Below are 20,413 nucleotides of genomic sequence, written 5' to 3' on the forward strand. Positions count from 1 at the left end.
TTTTAACTATGTAAACACTTGCCCTTGGGCATTCCCAGTTATTTAAATGTGCAAGCAGAAGGAAAAAAAAAACTACATTTAACTGTAGATTCATGTGGTGCAAATGTGCTTCTTTGGGCATGATCGGTAAGATCTGAATTCAAATACTTATGCCATGATTTGCAGCTAAAGCTTGAATGAAAGGTGTTCAGAAAATGGCTGTGTCCCAATTTAAACACTAGATCCTCTAAATTACATGGTCCATGAAAACTGGTCCAAGAACCTGAAGGCCATATTCTATTTGATTGTCTCACAGAGACATAACTCAGCCATTTTTAAGTTTGAGTCAGTTGCCAACAGTAAACCAGGGGGACAAGTTATGTTTTTAACAAGTTCTGACATTTAACACCACATGAACTGGCAATAGTGAAGCAGGCTACATCTCACACTGATACCACACATGATTGGACTTTATATTGTAGTTTGAGTACTTGTATTTTATTCTCTGAAGTTATGATGACTTTATGGAGAACTAAAGGAAGGGAGGAAAAAGAAAAAAAAAAAAAGCAGTAGTTATCAAATGTTTTTCTGTACCAGGATAAGGAGGACAAAGACGCTACTACCATATGCAATAAAGCAGTAAAAATCTCAACAGGAGTTTACATCAGGTTTATTTGTACAGAGTGTTAAAGATACATGTTACCAGCTTCAAATGAACCTGCAATCAGCTTAAACTGAGTTCATGTAAAGTTAATGTCCTGAGACCATCTGCTACTGGCCTGCTGTTGTCCATGATCATGGAGTTTCCAGTCAGCTCAGACCACACTTTCCTGTCAAGAACATGTTGACAAATTTAGTCTTTATGTCCGGTGCTTAATAACAAGCTCAAGCTTAATGTCTTTACAACCAAGAGTCAGCTGAAGTAACAGACACCTGTGGTATGTTGTGAACCACTGAGTCCAACGGATCCACAATGATCAGGGGTCCCAACACAGAATTGTGACTAAAGCTGTGGGATTCTGGAAAGGGAAAAAGAAAAGAGGACTTAATGAGATAGAAGCACAATCTAAATTTAGGAAAGAAAAAGAGAAAACTGATACCCCAGTCAACTCCTCTTTTGGGGCGGGAGGTGCAGGTTGAATCACAGCAGCTACAGAGAGAGCTCTTTAAGGGGTCATCGAGTAGTTCCCATCTGAGAAAGGAGCAATCATAGAGGGTCATTATATCACTATGGTGTTGATAAAATCTTACAGCAGCTCATAGCCCCTTTGGCTCAAGTGTCATATGTTGCACAACTCAGTGAGAGAGCAAAAAATGCATTTGCCAAAATGTTGTCTGTTCCCTTAATCCAGAATTACCTCCCAGTTTCCTTTACATGATGACAGGCTTTCTTGGTTTCATGAAGAACGTCAGGATCCCATGCAACCAACTTACAGTGAATGTACACCTGAGAAGCACATACAACTTTGTCAAAGTTAGTTGGTGAGAAAATATTCCTTTTAGCAGTTACCATTTACACACTCACTTCCTCTCCGAGCCCAAACTTGAAGGACTGTAGGTAGAGAACAATTGCAGACGAGTGGTACCGAGGGAGGAACAAAGAGTTTCCCCTCATACTTTCCAAAAGACATCTGAAGAAATTAAAATGTTCAGATTAGTAGTTAGACTTCTAGGACAAGCATTGGAAAGACTAACCAGTGTCTGAATCCTACCCTTTATTGCTAATGATGGGGTAAACTTGACTACCAGGCTGCAGCTCTGGTGTAGTGGCTGCCACACATTCCTCCATGAGCAGCAGCAAAGGTTGATGGGACTTCTGCTCCACTGCTGCCCATATCGGCATGAACGAGCCAAGGGGGATGATATTTGTCTTTGCTACACCTGTTAATTGCTCTGGATGGGGAAGTAAAAATGCTTTAAAGTGTGTCCTTAAGTATGCACATGTTCCATTTAGAGGACTCACCATTGAGGAGTGCCATGTGGAAGACCAGCCCGCCTCGACCTTCAGAAAAACCCATCCCAGGGTTCAGAAAAGTGGGAATCCACTTCTCAGGTCTGAAATATAATGGGAATTTTCTCAGCTCGCATTCAGCTTTAAAGTGAAATTTCACTCAAAAAGATACTCTACCTTTTATAAACACATTCAATGGGATACACAAAGGCTGCTGGTTTGGACTTTGGTTGTGGCCTGTAAGTCAGTTCATTTTGATATAGGAGACGTTTTCCTTTCATCTGTAGAAAAACAGGTTATTAAGACATTAAAGAGGCTGAAAGGTGTCTTAATTAAATTAAAATTAAAAATGAACTTTTTGCAATACCAGTTTTTTAAATTTGCAGTCAGCAAAGTGGTAGTTGAAGAGTGCTTCCCCTTCTCCGGTGGGCAAAACGTTCAGCCGGGATGGCATGCAGCTTCCAAGGAAGAGCCGAGCTGCATGTGGCACCAGCTCAGCACTGATCCTCCATGTGATTTTCACAGAGTCTTTTGCACAGACCACTTTGATATCTACAAACAAATTTGCATGATATAAATTTCTGGATATGAATTAAAAACAACATAAGGTTGACAGATTCCTACCTGCATTAGCAACAGTTGTTGCAAAAACAGCCAAGATTATCACACCTAGGTAGAGATGAGTCACCATGACTGAAAGATCCAGAGCACGCTGGAAATGACACAATTTGTAGACTTCCAATCAGCTGAATGCTCAACATGTGTGTGAGAGCAGCACTTATGCTACTTAAGCTGGAGTGTTTTAGTGCGTTCTCACAGTTTTGTGTATTATGGGGTGTTTATTTTGATCAATTCCAAATGCAGAGGTGAAATGTAACTAAGTACATTTAATCAAGTACTGTACTTAACTCCAGTTTTTAATTAATTAGTGCTTTGACCATACTTTATACCTGTGCTTTGCTACATTTCAGTTGCCTCTGCTTTCTATTTATTTATCTGACAGCTTGTTAGTCATTATTTTACATACAAAACATGATCAGTTTATTAAAAAAAGCAATACTAAGACAATGATTCAAATTCAGCTACTCAGTAGTAATTTAAAATGGTTAAAATTAACTCCACCTCCACCAACTACAACATTAAAATTCTTACGTGTTATGGCATCGGTACAAATTATCCAATGATATGCTAGCACTAAAGAAGTGTATATTTAATTTGATGCTAGTACTTAATTAGTTTTAGTTTACTTTTTGGAGCATTTATACTGTGTGATTTTGTTACCTTTTCTTAAGTAAATGGTCTAAATCAGGGGTCTTCAACCAGGGGTCCGCAGATGTACTGCAGGGGGGCCACCAATTACAATGAGTGATTGGTGGCCCCCCTGCTATAATGATTGACAATTTGCACCAAAATAATGGTGAATGTGAGGATTTACCCTCACATCTGCATTTGCGCTCCAATTGGATGAATCAGTGGACATGTCCAAAGACACACAGCTCTTGGCATTTAATAACCAACAATAATTATGCATATAGGCTAATAACCCAGTATATAAATTAGGTTAATAAGGAGAAATAAAAGTTGAATAAAGTAAATATGAAAGTTATTATAGGCCAGGCTTAAAAATTGTCAAAATGTGTTAATGTGACACTTTTTTTTTATGTTTTTGATGAAAATGTTGTTACATCTGTTTGTCTCTTGTCCAAAGGGGTCCCTGGGCTGAAAAATATTGAAGACCCTTGGTCTAAATATTTCTTTCAATAGGAAAGCTGATTTGTTTTTGTGTTTTGTTTTTTTATCACAGCGGAATCATTGTTTCGTTTGGTTTTTGACGCGGTCACGTCCGGAGCTTTTAGCGTTGCACACAGGAAGTAAATTCAAGTCATCTAGTCGAGAGGTTGTAGTTCGCTGCTGTATCAGCTGTTTGGGCTCGTGAACACTTCGCATCAGCTCAGACTGTAGCACACTGTCTATTCAACATGTTGATCAAAGTTAAGGTAAGCTCGCTCGGTCTCCGGCTCCTCTTTCCGCCGCTCTGTCTGCCTGTTGTCGGGTTGCGCGCTAACATCTCTGACCGGTGCGCTAATTTATTTCAGGGCCGGCAACCAGCAACTTATCCTGCACTAAGGCACGCGGATTTCACGCCGTGCTGATACGGTTTACACTTTAAATAGTTATTGGGAATAATATTGAGCAGAGCTGCCAGTCGACGTGCTGCTGTTTGTCAGCTGTGTAATGTGATAGCTCGCTAACTAACACCAAAGCAGGTTAGCCGATTCTTTGGCCGGTGTTACGGCAAAATATGTGACCCGTGCGATTCTGTGACGCTGGAGGATAAACTGTGTCTCGGAGGTACAGTGCATTTACCATTTGGCCATAACAGACAGGACTAACCTTACTGGCAACCAGTTTCTGCTATTATTATTATTATTATTATTATTATTATTATTATTATTATTATTATTGTAATGATGTAATAATAATTCTCATTGTGAGGCCAAATCCTGGTTCTAGCTTCTCTGTTGTGATGATGTCCAGCTGTGTCTGTGTCTGTATCACATCGGCTACAATGAGACATTTGACTGCGTCACTTTGGGATCTGGTGAATTGTGACTCATCGTTTTTCAGTGTAATGACGCATCTATTAATATAAACATTGGCATCCCTTTTTAAAAAAAACATTCACTGTTGCAATATAGTGGGAATTCTTAATGAATCAGATCATGATATGAGATTAGACCTCCTTTTTTATTTCCTGTGAATTCTGTCCCACGTTGATGGAAAACTTGTGTTCCTAACTTCATAACCAGAGGCTGGTGTTTGATGTGATTGTGTCAACATTTCGTTTCAGACTCTCACCGGAAAAGAAATAGAGATCGACATCGAGCCCACAGACAAGGTGAGATATAATCGTTCATATAAGGTAGAATATCTCATCTGTGTCATTTCTAAATGCGTCGTTTGTGTCGTTAAAGGTGGAACGAATTAAAGAAAGGGTGGAAGAGAAGGAAGGAATCCCCCCACAGCAACAAAGACTCATCTACAGTGGAAAACAGATGTGAGTTCCTCCCTCGCCTTGCTCTGTCGTAGCTGTGATGTTTCCTTACTTCTCCTCTAAACTACCTCGTGCCGCCTCCTGTGTTCTTTCAGGAACGACGAGAAGACGGCCGCAGACTACAAGATCCAGGGAGGCTCGGTGCTCCACCTTGTGTTGGCGCTAAGAGGTGGCTCAACGCTCCACAGGCCCTGCATACACCTCTCCTCCTCGTCATGAGTCGCTGTTGATGTGATTGGGGGGGGAGGCCAGCTGAGTGCCAACGCTTTAGGTGTCTGTCACAGTCTAACCATGTTACAGCACAGAGATCTGAAATCCCATGCTCCTGGGCCGACGTAAACAAAATCAACCAACAACAGCAAAAAAAAAAAAAAAGGACGTTATGTTTCCTCTGTTGACGTTTTTGTAAACCCACATTGGCTTTCTGAGTTTCAAGCACCCATGCAGTACAGAAGACAGTGTGAGAACACTGAGGTCTTTTTGCTTGTGAATAAATGCTGAAGTTGATGTAAGCGTTGTCCTCTAACACACACACACACACGCTGAGCATAGACACAAAGATGAGCATCACAGGATTCTGAAAACTGATTTTTTTTTATTAGAAAATGACAAACAGAAGATTTCAAGACATTTTATGCAACTGACGAATACTCATCCTGGCTTTCGCTTTACAGTTTGAAGTAATAATCTGAAACAGTCTGGTAGAGATCACATTTAGAGCACCATCGCTGACATCCAGAGTTGGTGTTGGGGTTTTTTTTTTAATAGAGGTCTATGATCATAAAATGAGTTATCAAATTAAGCTGATTCACGTGTTTCACAGCTCACTTTTCTGTCATTCTACAACAAAAGGGTTGTATTAGAGATTTTCCAAAGAACAAACTCTTCTAATTGTGCTCATATACTTAATATGTAAAATATACATCTTGCAAACAGTATCACACATTTCTCTTGTATCACTGTACACTGTCTGGAAAATAAAACAACTCAGGTGCCTTTGTCAACAACAGGCAAGGAGATACTGGTCAGAAGCAAGTGTCGCTTTTAAAAGGAGGGATAAAAGAAGTTTATATGACTTTTAAAACTGTTTCTTGGCCTCCAAAACTAAATATATTTTTTTTGTACATGAGGAAATGTCATTTTTGAGGGGATGAAAGGCACAGGGGAATTAATCAGAAGGTGGATACTTGATCAGGAGCAACAGAAAGACTAGTGAATGCAACACAAGGTTGTGTTTAAAAAAAAACAAAACAACTTCACCCATCATACTCAAATTCATCCTTAAGTTTCCCAGTAAAATCAAGTATACTGGATTAGAGCATTTTATAATAGTGGTAGTGGCTCATGTTTAGCTGCTTTTCAACAAAGTGAAGATGGTAAAGGCAAATATTTCAAAAAGAAAATCACTTCAAAAAGGAGTAAACATGAGTTCCATGTGCGCAAAATTGATTTAGTCGCTCAGACTGACTGACAGGAGCCACGTGAATAAATATTTATGGAGTGAAACATCAACTACAATCAGCTTTCGAAGCTTAAAAACCTGACTGGTACAAAGTAGTGATAGCTGTCATTGCAAAACCCAGAAAAAACTGCTAATATTTTAATATTTTCCAATAGCTTGTGCCATCGGTCATGGTTACACTTGGATTCCAGAGAAAAGGGGAAACTATGTGAGGTCATGTAGCGATTTTCTGTGAAAGAACAGTGCTCTTCAGCCGTAAAAACACCCACAAAATCAGGAATTTAAGAAACAGCAGCTTGGACTGTAGTGTAGAGTGTGTGACAGCAGAAAAAAAAGAAATCTGTCAGTGCGGAGTGATGTCTGCTGACTCATCCACACACTGTTGTCACAGTCCTGTTGGACTGAATGGCCGCTGTCAGTGGCCGGCAGCACTGAGTCCAGGGAACGAGTCAATCTGGACTGTGTCCTGAAAGGCTGATCCTTGGCTGTTGTACGATATCCGGACCCTCATCTTCAGGTTCACCTGGAGGGAGAGGAAGGTATTAGATTTAGCAGTTGGGACAAAAGTGTCTAAAAGATATTAGTACGTGGGCTCAGGAACACTTCAGTAAACACAGTCCATCCCTGCATCTACAAATGCAAATTAAAGGTCCAGTGTGTGAGATTTAGAGGGCTCTATTTACAGAATATAATACTGTTTAAATAGTTATTGGGAATTGACCTAAATTGGGTTATTGACCTAAAAGATAAGAATTATGTTTTTATAACCTTAAAGTGAGTCTTATTTATCTACAGACCACAGGTTCTCTTCCACAGAGTCTGCCATGTTGAACCGCTAAGTTACGTACAAACTAAACACCGGCTCTAGACATCAGCATTTTCCACACATTTCATGGCCACCATAGTTTCTCTTTCATGCCTACAAGGAGAGGTGAGGTGACAACTTTTTTTTGGAATCGGGGTTGTAGAATCAGCTCCGCTTCGACTGGGACTGGAGTAGCAAAACAAGATTTGTACCGTCACTGGCGGTGATGTATTGTTCTTGCCAAATGCAACAACAGGTCTGTGGGAGTTGTGTGAAAAATCTGGAGATAAAGTGTGAAGAAACTGATCTTTTACTAGAGAAAGTTTGATTTGCACGCTTATCTTTTCCTGCGTTAGAAATAAAAAAAGAGGGATTCGGACAGACTTTGTGAATCTCAGCTTTGTGTCCATGTGTGTCAAACCCACCTTGTTTGGGTTGTTGAGGACTACCATCTGGGTCACCTTAGCTGCGCCTCGTGCAGGAAGAGAGTCCCCACTGGGGGCCTTCATGTGTAACTGGACACTCTGGGGGAAGATCAAACGAAACTTTGAAGTTTAAAGCACCATAACACACGCCTCCATTTACTGCTCCGATGCCTACAACTGAGAGCATGACAGGGTCTAAAACTGAACTGCAACCAGCAGATGTACAGAGACAGCGGTGTAGCAAAGTATCTGTGCACTGGAAATGTGAAAAAATAAAGAAAAAATGGATACACAGCCACAAGCTGCGGTTTATTTAGTGTACCGTGGCAGCCATAAATCATGACCGATAAGAGAAAGCTTGCTTGCTGGTGTGTTCATCTGTAGGTCGTGTGTTTCATCACAGGTAAAAGGACAAACCTTGGGCACTGCAGCCTGCAGCGTGAAGCTGCTGATGTCTGAGTCAGTGGAGTTGGAGGCTGTTAGTGTGACCGTCAGGCCTGAATCGGACTGTTTCTCACAGCTGAGTGTCAAAGTCACACCGTCTTTCTCGTACACCGGCATTGCGGGAGCTATGGAGAACAGATATAAAATAATACATTAGTTCAAAACCAACGCCGAGCAAATATGAAGGGCACTTATCTAATGTTCTGATCCAGTTTCAGTCCCCTTCATTTGGCATTCTCGAGTTTCATGTCTAAAATAATTTATTATGTGTGTTTGTGTCTGTTTGGGGGTCAAACCTGGTGCGAGCGGGGCAGGCTCTAACCCTCCCAGCAGATCCAGGAGGTCTCCTCCAGCCTGGCTGATGGTGTTGGCAGGCAGGCCAGGTGCTGTGCCTGCTACTGCTGGGCTGGGCTGCAGAGGCTCCTCAGAGCCACCCAGCAGGTCCAACAGATCACACACCTGACACAAAAACACAGGCCAGACAGGAAAACTTCCTGTTTTAATTTTAACCTGAACAGAACATGCTGCTCTGCATAGTCAAAGCACCATACAGTAAGGTGAGGCCACGTTTTTTACATTATTTGAATGCACCACATCTGAGTGACTACAGAGCAAGCTTTGTCTGTAAAATTCTGTGCCATGATGTGGAAAGTCTACAACTGAATCTTTGTCTCTACATTTGATCATTGTGTTTCAGCAGCTGAGCTTTGTCACGGTTCACTTTACAGTTGCTGCCATATAACACGAGTCTGTGTCCATGTAATGTACCTGGTTAGCAGGTTGTTGGGGCAGCAGTGGCCCTCCCTGCTTCACTTTGGCTGGTTGGATGTCTTTGACAGGTTCCCCTGTTGACTCTCCGTTGGTGTGACCCGGGGAGTTCTTTTCAATCACAGGCATCCTCTCCAGCACCGCCGCCCTGCAGAGAGGAGGAACGTCTCAGTACTTCACGTCCAGAACAAAAGATTTGTTTTTTTTGTCTATCAACTGTAAAAACACGCAACTCGAGAATCACAAGTCTAACTTTTCTGTGGAAAACAACAGAAACATAGCGCACATACCTCATGTGGTCATATTTTTTGAACAGAGCATTGTATTCAACTGCCCTCTGCTGGAGCTCCACATCTATACAGCTGCCGTAGATGCTGACGATGCTTCTGATGCGACTGGAAAGAGACAAAGAGAAAAGGCAGCAGTTAGGGCTATGACAGATGCAGCTAGAAATGATCTTTTCCAAAATTCTTGTAACTGGCTGCTGGACCCTTGAAACTCTTTAGCCAGTCGTCTGTCCAACATTGATACAGCACACTTTATATGCGACACATTGGCATCAAATCCGATGTGAGCCAGAAAATAAAGAGCAGAGATTTAATAGAACTACCTGAGACGTGCAAATTTCTTATAGAACTATTGCTGGTTTCAACATCTTTTAACCTGAGATTGAAGCTTTCAGTGAAATGTGTTACAAATATCTGTGAAGACAGAAGATTTGTTCATCAATTAACATGTTTGCTGGGAGTGACAGAAATGTTTCTTACTCCACGTTGTCGGTGATACGCGTGCTCAGTTTCATGGTGGCGGTGAGAGCAAAGCCTCTGGTCGCTGGGGACGACATGTGGGACTGCAGAACGGTTTCTAAGGCGTCCAGGACGTCGTCCTCACTGACCTGATGGGAGAGACGATCAAGAGATTTTCATAGGGTCTGAAAGCTGCCATCACATGTTTGTGACGCTGAGACAAGTTTCAAAAATAACATCTTCTGCTGTTCATGCAGTTGATGATTCATCACATTTCCTGTAGGATTAAGACACAGACTCTCTTCATTTATTTTTGACTCAGGACTGACAGGACAGAGAATTCATTTGGTCTGTCTGGTTTACATCACTGAAGAAAAAATCCTTGAGTAAATGTCCTTTAATTTGAAGGATTTGTTGCAGTATATGCACTGTGTTATCAAACTGTGTGATTGCTTTTTCTGTTGCAGAAATATGACTTACTACAGGACTTATTACTCATGCTCAACTATTCAGTTGCCCAAATATTTCCAAAGCAGCAGCCATAGTGGCGAGAAAAGCTAAATGTTTCTTTGTGTCCTATCAGACAGGATGAAACTGTTGGTGCTCCGTGTACCTGAACAGCCTCCGTCTCCTGACACTCTCCCCTCAGCAGCAGGTCTCCATACTCTCCTATACACCAGCACGCCACCTGCACCAAGGATTGCTGCACACACAAATGTTACACTCACACAAGTGTACGCACAATAAACTCACAGTCAAACAGAAGCATTGAGTAATTCTTGTGTTTTGAACAGATCGGCTTGCTGGTCAGCACATCACTTTTTTTTCTCTTTTCTTTTTCCCCCCTAAATTCACTGGAAGTTGGGAAAGCGCACCACACTGCAGACGATTTCATGTCTGCTCATCTGACTTCCAAAAATAAACCTGGTTACGTCAGACCGTTTTATAACTGAAGGCCTCTCTGGTTCATGACTGACACTTTTATTTAAGTGTTTTAGGAGTATTTTAGTGAAAACGTTTGAACGCCTCTTGAGTTTTGCACATTATATTGAGCCGCGACATGATAAAAAATGAATGACAGGAGTTTTAAATAACAGTCGCAAGATATTTTTGGGGCTTTTGAACCTTTATTTGAAAGTGGAAGCTGAAGAACGACGGGAAAGTGGGGAGAAAGAGAAAGGGGGAATGACATGCAGAAAAGGTGCATTTATTTATCCTTCCTATCTTCTCTAGTATAACATTGGTGGACAAAGTTACGGGAGGTTGGATATGATTTTCCTGTTGTTTGTTTTATTTTATTTTGCTCACTAACAGAATTTGATTTTGTCATTAGTTAATTCAACTTTAGCATGATCCATTCTACTTTAAGACAAGATAAATAAACTGGACTTCATCAGCTAAACTGTATTGACTTGTGATGCATTGACGTTGGAACAAAATTACTACTTGTAATTTTAAAAAAGGGTTTGCATTTGACAAACTGAGAATTATTCCTATGATGAATTTCATCACATTGGATCACTATTTATTGTTTGTTAAAGCATCAGAATAGAGTAACGCAGAGTCACTTTGAAGACTTCATTGTCCAGATTGACTCAATGAGAACAACAAGCCAATCCCTTTAAAATATTAAAGTACACCTTTAAAAACAAGAAATGCCTAGAGACACGCACACATGCGCACGCACACACACACAGATACCTGAGAGATGTCAGTGAGCAGGGCCCGGTAGAGCTTGTGAACGGTGTAACAGTGCAGCTCAGAGGCGTTGGTGATAAGCTGGATCAAGTTGGGCACTGTTTCATCTCTCACGTCGCCCCCTGCCTGGCAGAGGAGAGATCAGAGTCAAACACAAGACACACTGACACACACACACACACACACAGACACACACACACACTAAACTCCATTAGCTAGACAGCTGGCCCAACTATTTGGGTCGCCCTACATTTCCTCCCAGACAGAATGACCTCACTTGGGGGCCTTTTTCATCACAGTTCATAAACATTAGAAAAGGGCATTTACTGATATGGATTAAGCTTTAATTTATGCGTCTCCACCATTACCTTATAGTCTATATTCACTTCATCCTTTTGGGAGAACGGGATGCAGAGGATTAATGTAAGCATTAGCTTTTTATGTGTTTGCTAAGCTAAATGGAGCACAGAACGAAAAAGTAAGGATGTAAACGGAGTGAAAAAGTCCAGGATACATCAGCCTAATCAGGACCCGGGGCTGCATGTATGAAAGTTTGTATGGCAGAGATGCACTTGTCAAATGTATCATTTAGAAAATATTCATTTAGTATCTCACAGCTTTCATACATGTAGCCCCTGGCATCAACAATAAGGTGTGGTGCATTAATCACGGCAGAAGCCAACTTAAAAGAGATTTGTTAGGGAGGAACTCATGTCAGAGGCAGCAGGCTGAGTGACTCAGTCTGTATTTACCGTGGTGAGGACATGCAGGATGGTGTCAATGTGCCAGCGCTGGGAGGGCGCATACCTGACAGGGACAGAGACACACACACTCAGTGCTGCTTGAGGGGGGGGTCGGACACACACAAATCCATCTGAATCCTCTAGCTACTTATACACACACACACACACAAAGTGCATTGAGTGGTAAAGAGATATACAGTAGAAACATAGAAGGCTATTCATCGTCACAGAGGCACTAAGAGAGACTGAGAGCGGAGTCAGACACAGAGTGAGACATGTACACACATATTTAAACATAGACACTTCTTGTTACAGCCTTTACACGTACGCTGCGTCACATTAATGCCCACATTATCCAATCCCAGCTGAGAACAACACAGCACGTTGAATGTGTTCACATGCACATGGATGTATGTGCGATTGACAGATACATAGATACGACAAACATGCACAGATACAGTGTGTGTCTGCAGTGTTACTCACCTCTCCGCAGCGTTGAATATGCCACTGGCAGCTTGAGACCTGAGCTCAAGAGGGCAGGAGGAGAGGAAGAGGAGCAGCTCCTTCATCATGGAGCGGATGTTGGAGGCCGACACGAGCGCCAAGGAGAGGTCCAACGCCCGGCTTGAGGACAGTTGGACAGAGACGATTAATGTTGGTAAATATAGTATATCTTTCAAAGCAGACTTTGCTGTTGGTGGCTGTTTCTCTTTTTGTTCACCAAACTTAGACTACTGTTATTCTGTGTTAAAACAGCTGAGCTCATGCTCTGAGTGCCCTTTAGCAACACACTGACCAGAGCAGAAAACAAACAGATCAATGAAGAGAAACTGTCTCATCAGTCTCAAAGTTTGTCTGAATCAATAAATGTTTAGAATATTACTTAGCTATCTAATATTCTAAGTTACAACGCTCTGGCTGCGTGATGTGTTTCGTGTAATACCATCGATCTGTAGTGTTTGATATTGTTAGTGGGATCACAGGTAGGCAGCAAAAAAAAAAAAAAAAAAAAACATTGACGTTGCAGTGTTGCAGACACAGTTACCCGTCGTTGCCTGAAAGCAGTACTTTTATATCATCTGGTTTATTGTATCTAGAAGAGGGACTAAGTGATGCTGTATTTATTGACACCAGGCATCAAATTATTATTTGTGGAGAGAGCATCAGAAAATATAAAATAAGAAGCTTAAAATAAGAAAAGGAATGAACCTTTTCATAAATTAAACTCTTTCAAAACACATATGTGACTTTGGAAAAGCATGACCTCACAGTGTCAGGTTTACCGAACATCTGTGGTATAACAGCTGCGCCTGACAAGCAGAGAAGAGGTCAAAGTTACCGCTTGACAGAAGCGTCCTGATCCTTCAGACAGTCCACTATAGTACCCCTGTGGCGCTGCACTGCATTGTGGTCCGTCCCGACGATCTTTTGAAGAGAGATCATGGCGATGTACCTGGACACGCATACAGAGGAGACAGAAATAAAAGATAACATGCTTTAGGCTTCACACTGCATTATGAAGAAGCACTGAGAGTGAGCTGAAATGATAATATATATATTTTTATTATAAATAATAATTTATAACCAATCAGCTAACAATCCAGATTGATGCACTGCACAAACTTAACTTCCTCAACATGGCAAGATAAATAATTCATCTTTCCACCTGGAATGTCAAATGAACTGTTCAAGTATTTATGTGTGCACAGGAGAGATGTTATCTAGCCCGGGCAGGGCTCACAGGAATAAACCAGTCCTATTACTGTCACACAGACACAGCGAGAGTCAAGGGCCCCGCAGGTAAAAAAAAACAAAAAACAGACAGACCCGCTTGGACACACGGCCCCTATGGAGACAAACCCAAAAAATAGAAACATGACAAATCCCTCGGTAACCTGCTGGCCTCCAAACTGCCTGATGAAAAATGAAAAGGCCCAAAATTAAGAGATCAGCATTAGCAGACAGGCAGTGACCTTCTGGTGTGGCTCTAGAGGAATGGCTCCAGGGAAAGTGATTAGTGAGCTCAGGCTGATAGCAGCCTGTTGGGAGGTTTCGCTCTCTCTCACTCTCTCTCTCTCTCTCTCTCTCGCTCTCTGTCTCTCTTTCTCTCTCTGGCTGAAGTGAGTTTGCCTTGTGGAATGAAAAAGGTAAAATGAGCCAGAGAGATAAGAGAGGAAGGAAGGAAGATGGATGTTCAAGAAGGAGGATGAGGGGGTAAGAGATAGAAAGAGATACAGGAATGTGGGGAGATAGAAAGAGAGACAGAAAGAGAAACAGGAATGCAGGGAGGAAGACACGTACCGAAAGAAAACATCACTAACCGAATGTTCCTGTCATTGTTCAGGAGAAATCTTCCCAGGATGTTCACAGCCAGAACCTGTGGCACAAGTGATGTAACGCGCATTAATTAACTGGTTAATTCACATTATTCTCTGTGTATAAATGTGGTTAAACACAGTGACGAGTGTTGCTAGTCTCCCACCCTGAGGCCGCTCTCGGACTTGATGTCCAACACGGTGAGAACGGTCTCATACAGCACAGCGTTGCCCACAGTCTTAGTGCTGTCAGTGTTGGTCGCCACCTGAATGACAAACACACATCAGCACGTTAGTCAACGACATACATGCATTTATTTGTATCACATACGATTAAGTATTAAACACATCAACACTTTTCATATTTACAATGCACTATTGGCATTAACTCAATGAGTGTGGACTGGTGCCAATTCACCTCCTGTGGCTGCACTGTTGAGGTGGCCTTGAGCAAGGCACTGAACCCCTACCTGCTCCCATTTGCATGTCTATAAACTCTTCATATATGTGTGTAGTTGTATTTCTGGCCTATATGTGTAAAAATTGAACGCACTAACTGGAATGTATTTAATACTTAAAGGAGAAGCTTTTGATTGTTTTCAACGACAGCTTCAAGACAGTTCCTGTATGAAGAAACCAATCTCACAATGTTCAGGTGGGATTTTTCCACACTTTAAATCTTGAAGAATGACCCACAGGTGAATCTTGATCTTCAATTCTTTCCACAGATGTTCTGTTGATGTGTTGTCTGGTGATTGACTGTTTCTCTTGACTGGAACCAGCTGACAATCTCCTTTGCAGTATGTTTTGGATAACTGTCTTGCTTGAAGGTCCACCCGCATGGTCATCCTCATCATCCTGGTGGATGGCAACACATTCTTCTAAAGAGTTTCCCATTACTTGGCTCCATACATCTTCCCTTTGATCATTTATATTCTGCCGGTACCATGAGAAGAGAAACAGCTCCAAACCATGATACTTCCGAACTTCACTGTAGGTATGATATTTGACATCATATTTTTGCCAAAAAGGTTGTTTTGTCTTGTCTGACCACACCATATTCTTCCACTTCTCTTTTTCTGGGTGATTTTTTTTACTATTTACCATGTTTAAGGATTGGAATGAGTTACTATCATTGTTTGGTGTAAATTTCATGTGAATAGGTGCACTGGAAATATTTTGAATGAAAACAACATTGACGTGTTGCGTTTGCTGTTTTTCAACACACAGTTTGTGGTTAGTCTTTCCAATGGAACATGTACTGGCACAAAAACTGACACGCTTACACGTTCCAGTTTCTTTGGATTAAAACAAACTGGATGACTGGGTATGAGCAGTGATAACTCATGATGGCAGAACTGAGAAAACAGTGACACTTACAGAAACTTCACTAGTCCAGCAGTACTGGATATCTTCTTTAAAAACAAAACAAAATGTTCATGTAACAATTCGTGCATATGAGAGTGAACACTGAACCTGAGCTAGTAGGTCATTCATGGCGTCACTGGCTCCTTCGTTGTTGCGGCCGAGAATCCTCAGCAACCTCAAGATCCGCACCTGAGGACAGAGGCCGGACAGAGTGAACAGATGGACTATGAGTTATTCTGGTGCACTGAACCAGCAAAAATAGGAGGATGAGAGGGCAGATCTGTGTGTGTTAGTGAGGAAGAAAACTGAAAGAAAGAAAAACATCAATTTATAACCAGTCTATGCCCATTCAAGACTGAATCTGAGTCAGGAAGATTCTTTTGACTCTTTGGAAAGTCACATGTTTTAAATTTAAAATCTTCAACCAAACTGAGAATACTCAATGATTTATATCTACAGATCTCTATGTCTGTAATGCTATCTAAGTGTTATTGTAATGCAATGAGTCAAAGACTGACCTGTAGGAAGGGATCACTGATTCCTGCCACATCGTGCTCTGGAGAATAACCCGAAATGACCAAACCTTTCATGATCTGAACCAGATCTGGCACATTCTGAAAGACACACAGCACAAACATATTACAACACACAGTAGATATACAGAACCTCTCAGATCAATAAGTGCGTGTGTGTGTCCGTCATACCTTTCTGAACCGCTCCAGTGTCTCTGGATTCCGCTCACACAGCTCAGTGATGAGGACCACAGCACCGTGTAACACACCTACGGATAAACAGAGACACAACTATGAAGAAGCATTGAAACGGGTGCCTGTAAGATAAGGTGTGGTGAACATATTACTACAGCGTGTCATAAAAGGTAGATCGACTGACCGTGGTTCTTCTCAGTGAGGAGGGATCGAGCTGCAGGAGCGAAAAGCTCCCCCAGATCGTGGACTTTTCTCACAATGTGAACAGCGCACAGAGCAGCCTAGAAGAACAGTAGGTAAGTGATCAGCACCACATGATCACTACACTGAACAGGTGACAGTGGGATGTTTTACAGCAGGACAATGGCCACAAATAAGCTAATAAGTAATAAAACATCATACTGAGATGGTTAGAGTTAACCGGACAAATGGACCATAAATGGGTAACACATCCTCAATACTACACATCATAGTACCTTTGAAATGTTGCTTTTTTTTTGTGAGAGACATTGCTTGAAATAAGAGTAATGTACAGTACAACATTCATTCAACATTCAGGGATTACAGTGGCTTTGTAGGCCAACCCAGAAGTCTCCCTGGTTCTCTTGACAAATTGTATTTTTGGAGAAAAAAAGTAAACGAAAGTTTATGTCTGCTATGATCAGCACTTTTAGGATTTTTGAAACATAATGCAATCGCCAGAAGTAAAACACTCACGACTCAGATGCTATGAAGGCTATAACGGCCTACACCACCACCTACATCACATGACTTCCATGTCGTCCCCATCACTAAACTCCTGTGTTCAGCGTGATGACGTTTAATCTGTAATCTGTTGTCTCATTTAGCCACTTGGCCACTTGTTCAACTAACAAAAGCTTTCATGAATTCACCAGTGGGGTATTAACTGATATGTTATATCAAAGAACAAAATGTGAAAATCTCAAAAGCTTGTGTTAATCACAGACCAAACACTGTATTCAAGATGAGGCAGCTGAACTCAATTCTGGGTTTAATTACTAATTCCTGCTTCGCTCTATTAATACAGAATTACTTTTATATTGTAATCACAGTGGCAGTGATATTAATATTGTTAAGTGAAGGTCAAATAAAGAAGGAGGAGGCGGAGGTCCCCACCTTCTTCTTTATGTAGGAGTTGGAGGCTCGGAGCAGTCTGTCGATCTCTGGTGCCAGATCTCTGCACATCTCAGCTGAACCCATACAGGCCAGCGTGCACAGAGCCAGAGACTGCACGTACTGGTTACTGTGAGAAAGGTCACTACAAAACACACACACACACACACACACACACACACACACACACACACACACACACACACACATTAATGAGTGCAAACATGTTCAGCATTTCACTGACATCATATGAAAATATTCTCCATTCTGTACACGATCTGACTGACTGATGTTTTGCTCTCATTTTGTCTACTTTAAAAATGTACTATTATCAATTATGACGTATAACTATTGTCGAACATGTGATTATGGTGTTCTATAACAATGCTGTGAATTGTTATTTGAGGGAAAATACTATAATTAACATATACCAGAGAAAACTAACATGTTATTTTAATCCCCATTTCACATTTAGAAGCGGTATATAAATAATATATACTACTACAAACTATAATACATTTGTAAGTAGACATTTAAAGTGTACGCTCTTATGATGCATCCATAACTGAAGGACAATAAGATAATGAATGCTTAATGACAAGTAATCATATATAATAATATAGAGTAGTATTCATTGATTTTAGGAGTTTAGGAAGAGCCTGTGAAAGAAATTTTACACATGAAAAATGGTTAATAAGGTGTTTGTAACACAATGTAAGCTCTGTACACATGTGTGGATTATAGGCTGTATTATATGCTTATGTTTTACTGTATTATATAACGATTATTAATGATACACATTCTTTTCATGAGCCAATCGCAAAGGATTCATACACGTTTTTCACACATGCCCTTGTACTCATCCTTTAAATGCTAAATATTGTGGTTAACAAACACAAAGTGTTTACTGAGAATTGAAATGCTAATTTTGTTTTAATAAGATTTCCAGTTTGTGTGGCTGTCCTTACTTCTTGATGGAGTTGGTGATGAGCAGGCTGGCGTCCTGCTTCTCATCCAGCAGCATCATGGCTCCCAGATATCCCACACGCTTCTCACTGTATCGAGGGCTGGCTATCATCCGAACACACTCCATCTAAGTAGGGAGAGCAATAACTCCTTTATATATGTGAACTTACTTACTGACATACCAAGGCCCCTGGGGGAAAATTTTCTAGTCTTTGCCAGCTCCAAGTGGAGGTCAGGCTCGTCTTCAGAGCAGCAGCCGTGAAGCTGGGAGGGATTCAGTGGCCCAGTTTTCTTTGACACAGGGTTTGTGTATGCTGTGGACTTAAAGGGGATTAAACACAATCAATGGTGTCCTAATGACAGGGCGTGTTTACACGCAATTCCATTTATCGTTCCACAACGTGCCATCTCATATTTCTACAAGCTCTATCATATTTTCTGCTGAGCACATAGATAACATCTATAAAGGATGAGTGCTTAGGACACAATGGTTGGACATAGGTTCTGGACCACTAGTCAGCGATGAATCAAATGCACTTTCCCCAAGCTGCGTGATGGTTTCTCAACCTGCTACCCCCCTCCGCCCCTGGTTAACTCAAGCGAAAACCCATGACAGGCATTAGCAAAAATCCCCTCACCTGACCAAAGTGAGCGGGGTAGCCCAGCATGTGGACGTAGAGCAGCTTGGCCAGGTTGTGCGATCGCCCTCCATTGTCAGATTGTCTGAACTGGGCTCGGATGGCTGCACACTCCCTCTGGATGACACCCCGCTCCTCACACTGCGTCCTTGCTGACCTGATGGCCCGGATCATCTCCTGCAGGGGTACTGATGGAGACATGGCTGTGTGTGTGTGTGTGTGTGTGTGTGCACATGTGTGTGTGTGTGTGTGTGTGTGCATGTAATGACATGTTAATATATAACTTAAAACAGAGAACAATCCATTAAACTGTGATGAGCTGTGTTTCACTTCCTGTTTCTGAGAAGCCTTCAGGTGAGTGAGCACTGAAGTAACACATCATTTGAACAGCTGTACTCTCACTGAAGACGAACAACTGAAGTGCACACTACACAAAAACAACTCAAACTACTTCAGCTACGTTACAAGTCTGTCAAACACTGACACACGTCATTTACTCCCAGGGCAGGCTGAACACAAAGTTACTGCCATGTAGCTACATCAATGTCACATCTATAGGTTGTGGAAATGCATTTTAAATAACGAGTTAACTACCGAGTCATCACGACGGCCCCCCAGTCGTTGATGGAGGTCAGTGAAACGAGCCAGCTGACCGAGCGGAGCTAACCTTGCAGATGCTGCTCAGTGACAGGCTAGCCGAGTTAGCATCAGAGTCTGTCTGTGTGAATGGTTTAAAAACAACCACGTACCTCAGCGCTGTCCACAGAGTCGCCAGTATTTCAAAAAAAAAAAAAAACTAAACCGGTTCAGCCGACCCCCCCTCCAACACACGGCAGCAGACAGTTGGCTCGAAACCCAAATACTGTTTGTTCGCGTAGCGTCAACGGAGCCACACATAGCCACACGACTTCCTGTCACGGCTTTCAAAATAAAACCCATTTTTTCCCCTTCCTCTTGTTAAAATCAGACAAAATTGAATGGAATTAGTTGGATATATCATGACACAAAATTGTATAAACCTCCCAGGAAGACATTCTATTGCTTATCAATAGGCCTTTTTCGTGTAAGACATTTATTCACTATTGATATTTTATTATGTATAGTTTGTTCTTTCTATTTTTATTCTTATGTTGTCTATTCACTGTGTGTAATGCTGCGGCTGCACTGTAATTTCCCAGCTTGGGATAAATAAAGCACATCTATCTATCT

General features: G+C 41.6%; 3 protein-coding genes across 3 annotated transcripts; 1 reads left to right on the forward strand and 2 right to left on the reverse strand.

Annotated features, from left to right (window-relative positions):
- Positions 1–630: 630 nt before the first annotated feature.
- LOC104931183 (uncharacterized) lies at positions 631–2,683 on the reverse strand. The gene is made up of 10 exons (XM_010746124.3): positions 2,555–2,683; positions 2,298–2,482; positions 2,108–2,211; positions 1,943–2,034; positions 1,692–1,872; positions 1,505–1,610; positions 1,338–1,426; positions 1,080–1,171; positions 913–998; positions 631–809 (listed from the first exon to the last, which is right to left on the reverse strand). The coding sequence occupies exons 1-10, from the start codon at positions 2,619–2,621 to the stop codon at positions 795–797; spliced, it is 1,017 nt and encodes a 338-aa protein (XP_010744426.1). The 5' UTR covers positions 2,622–2,683; the 3' UTR covers positions 631–794.
- Positions 2,684–3,772: 1,089 nt separating this feature from the next.
- Positions 3,773–5,492, forward strand: nedd8l (NEDD8 ubiquitin like modifier, like). Its single transcript, XM_010746122.3, has 4 exons — positions 3,773–3,927; positions 4,782–4,829; positions 4,906–4,988; positions 5,081–5,492. The coding sequence occupies exons 1-4, from the start codon at positions 3,910–3,912 to the stop codon at positions 5,202–5,204; spliced, it is 273 nt and encodes a 90-aa protein (XP_010744424.1). The 5' UTR covers positions 3,773–3,909; the 3' UTR covers positions 5,205–5,492.
- Positions 5,493–5,738: 246 nt separating this feature from the next.
- ap1g2 (adaptor related protein complex 1 subunit gamma 2) lies at positions 5,739–20,127 on the reverse strand. The gene is made up of 22 exons (XM_010746120.3): positions 19,954–20,127; positions 19,205–19,407; positions 18,569–18,693; positions 17,604–17,745; positions 16,651–16,747; positions 16,464–16,540; positions 16,278–16,373; positions 15,868–15,948; positions 14,559–14,657; positions 14,398–14,453; positions 13,416–13,529; positions 12,560–12,700; positions 12,086–12,140; positions 11,337–11,459; positions 10,249–10,338; positions 9,657–9,784; positions 9,180–9,284; positions 8,890–9,037; positions 8,418–8,580; positions 8,095–8,246; positions 7,678–7,776; positions 5,739–6,970 (listed from the first exon to the last, which is right to left on the reverse strand). Exons 2-22 carry the CDS (start codon positions 19,403–19,405, stop codon positions 6,863–6,865), a joined length of 2,400 nt encoding a protein of 799 aa, XP_010744422.2. The 5' UTR covers positions 19,406–19,407; positions 19,954–20,127; the 3' UTR covers positions 5,739–6,862.
- Positions 20,128–20,413: the final 286 nt, after the last annotated feature.

The sequence above is a fragment of the Larimichthys crocea genome, chromosome X (genome assembly GCF_000972845.2).
Source record: "Larimichthys crocea isolate SSNF chromosome X, L_crocea_2.0, whole genome shotgun sequence".
Classification (NCBI taxonomy): domain Eukaryota; kingdom Metazoa; phylum Chordata; class Actinopteri; family Sciaenidae; genus Larimichthys; species Larimichthys crocea.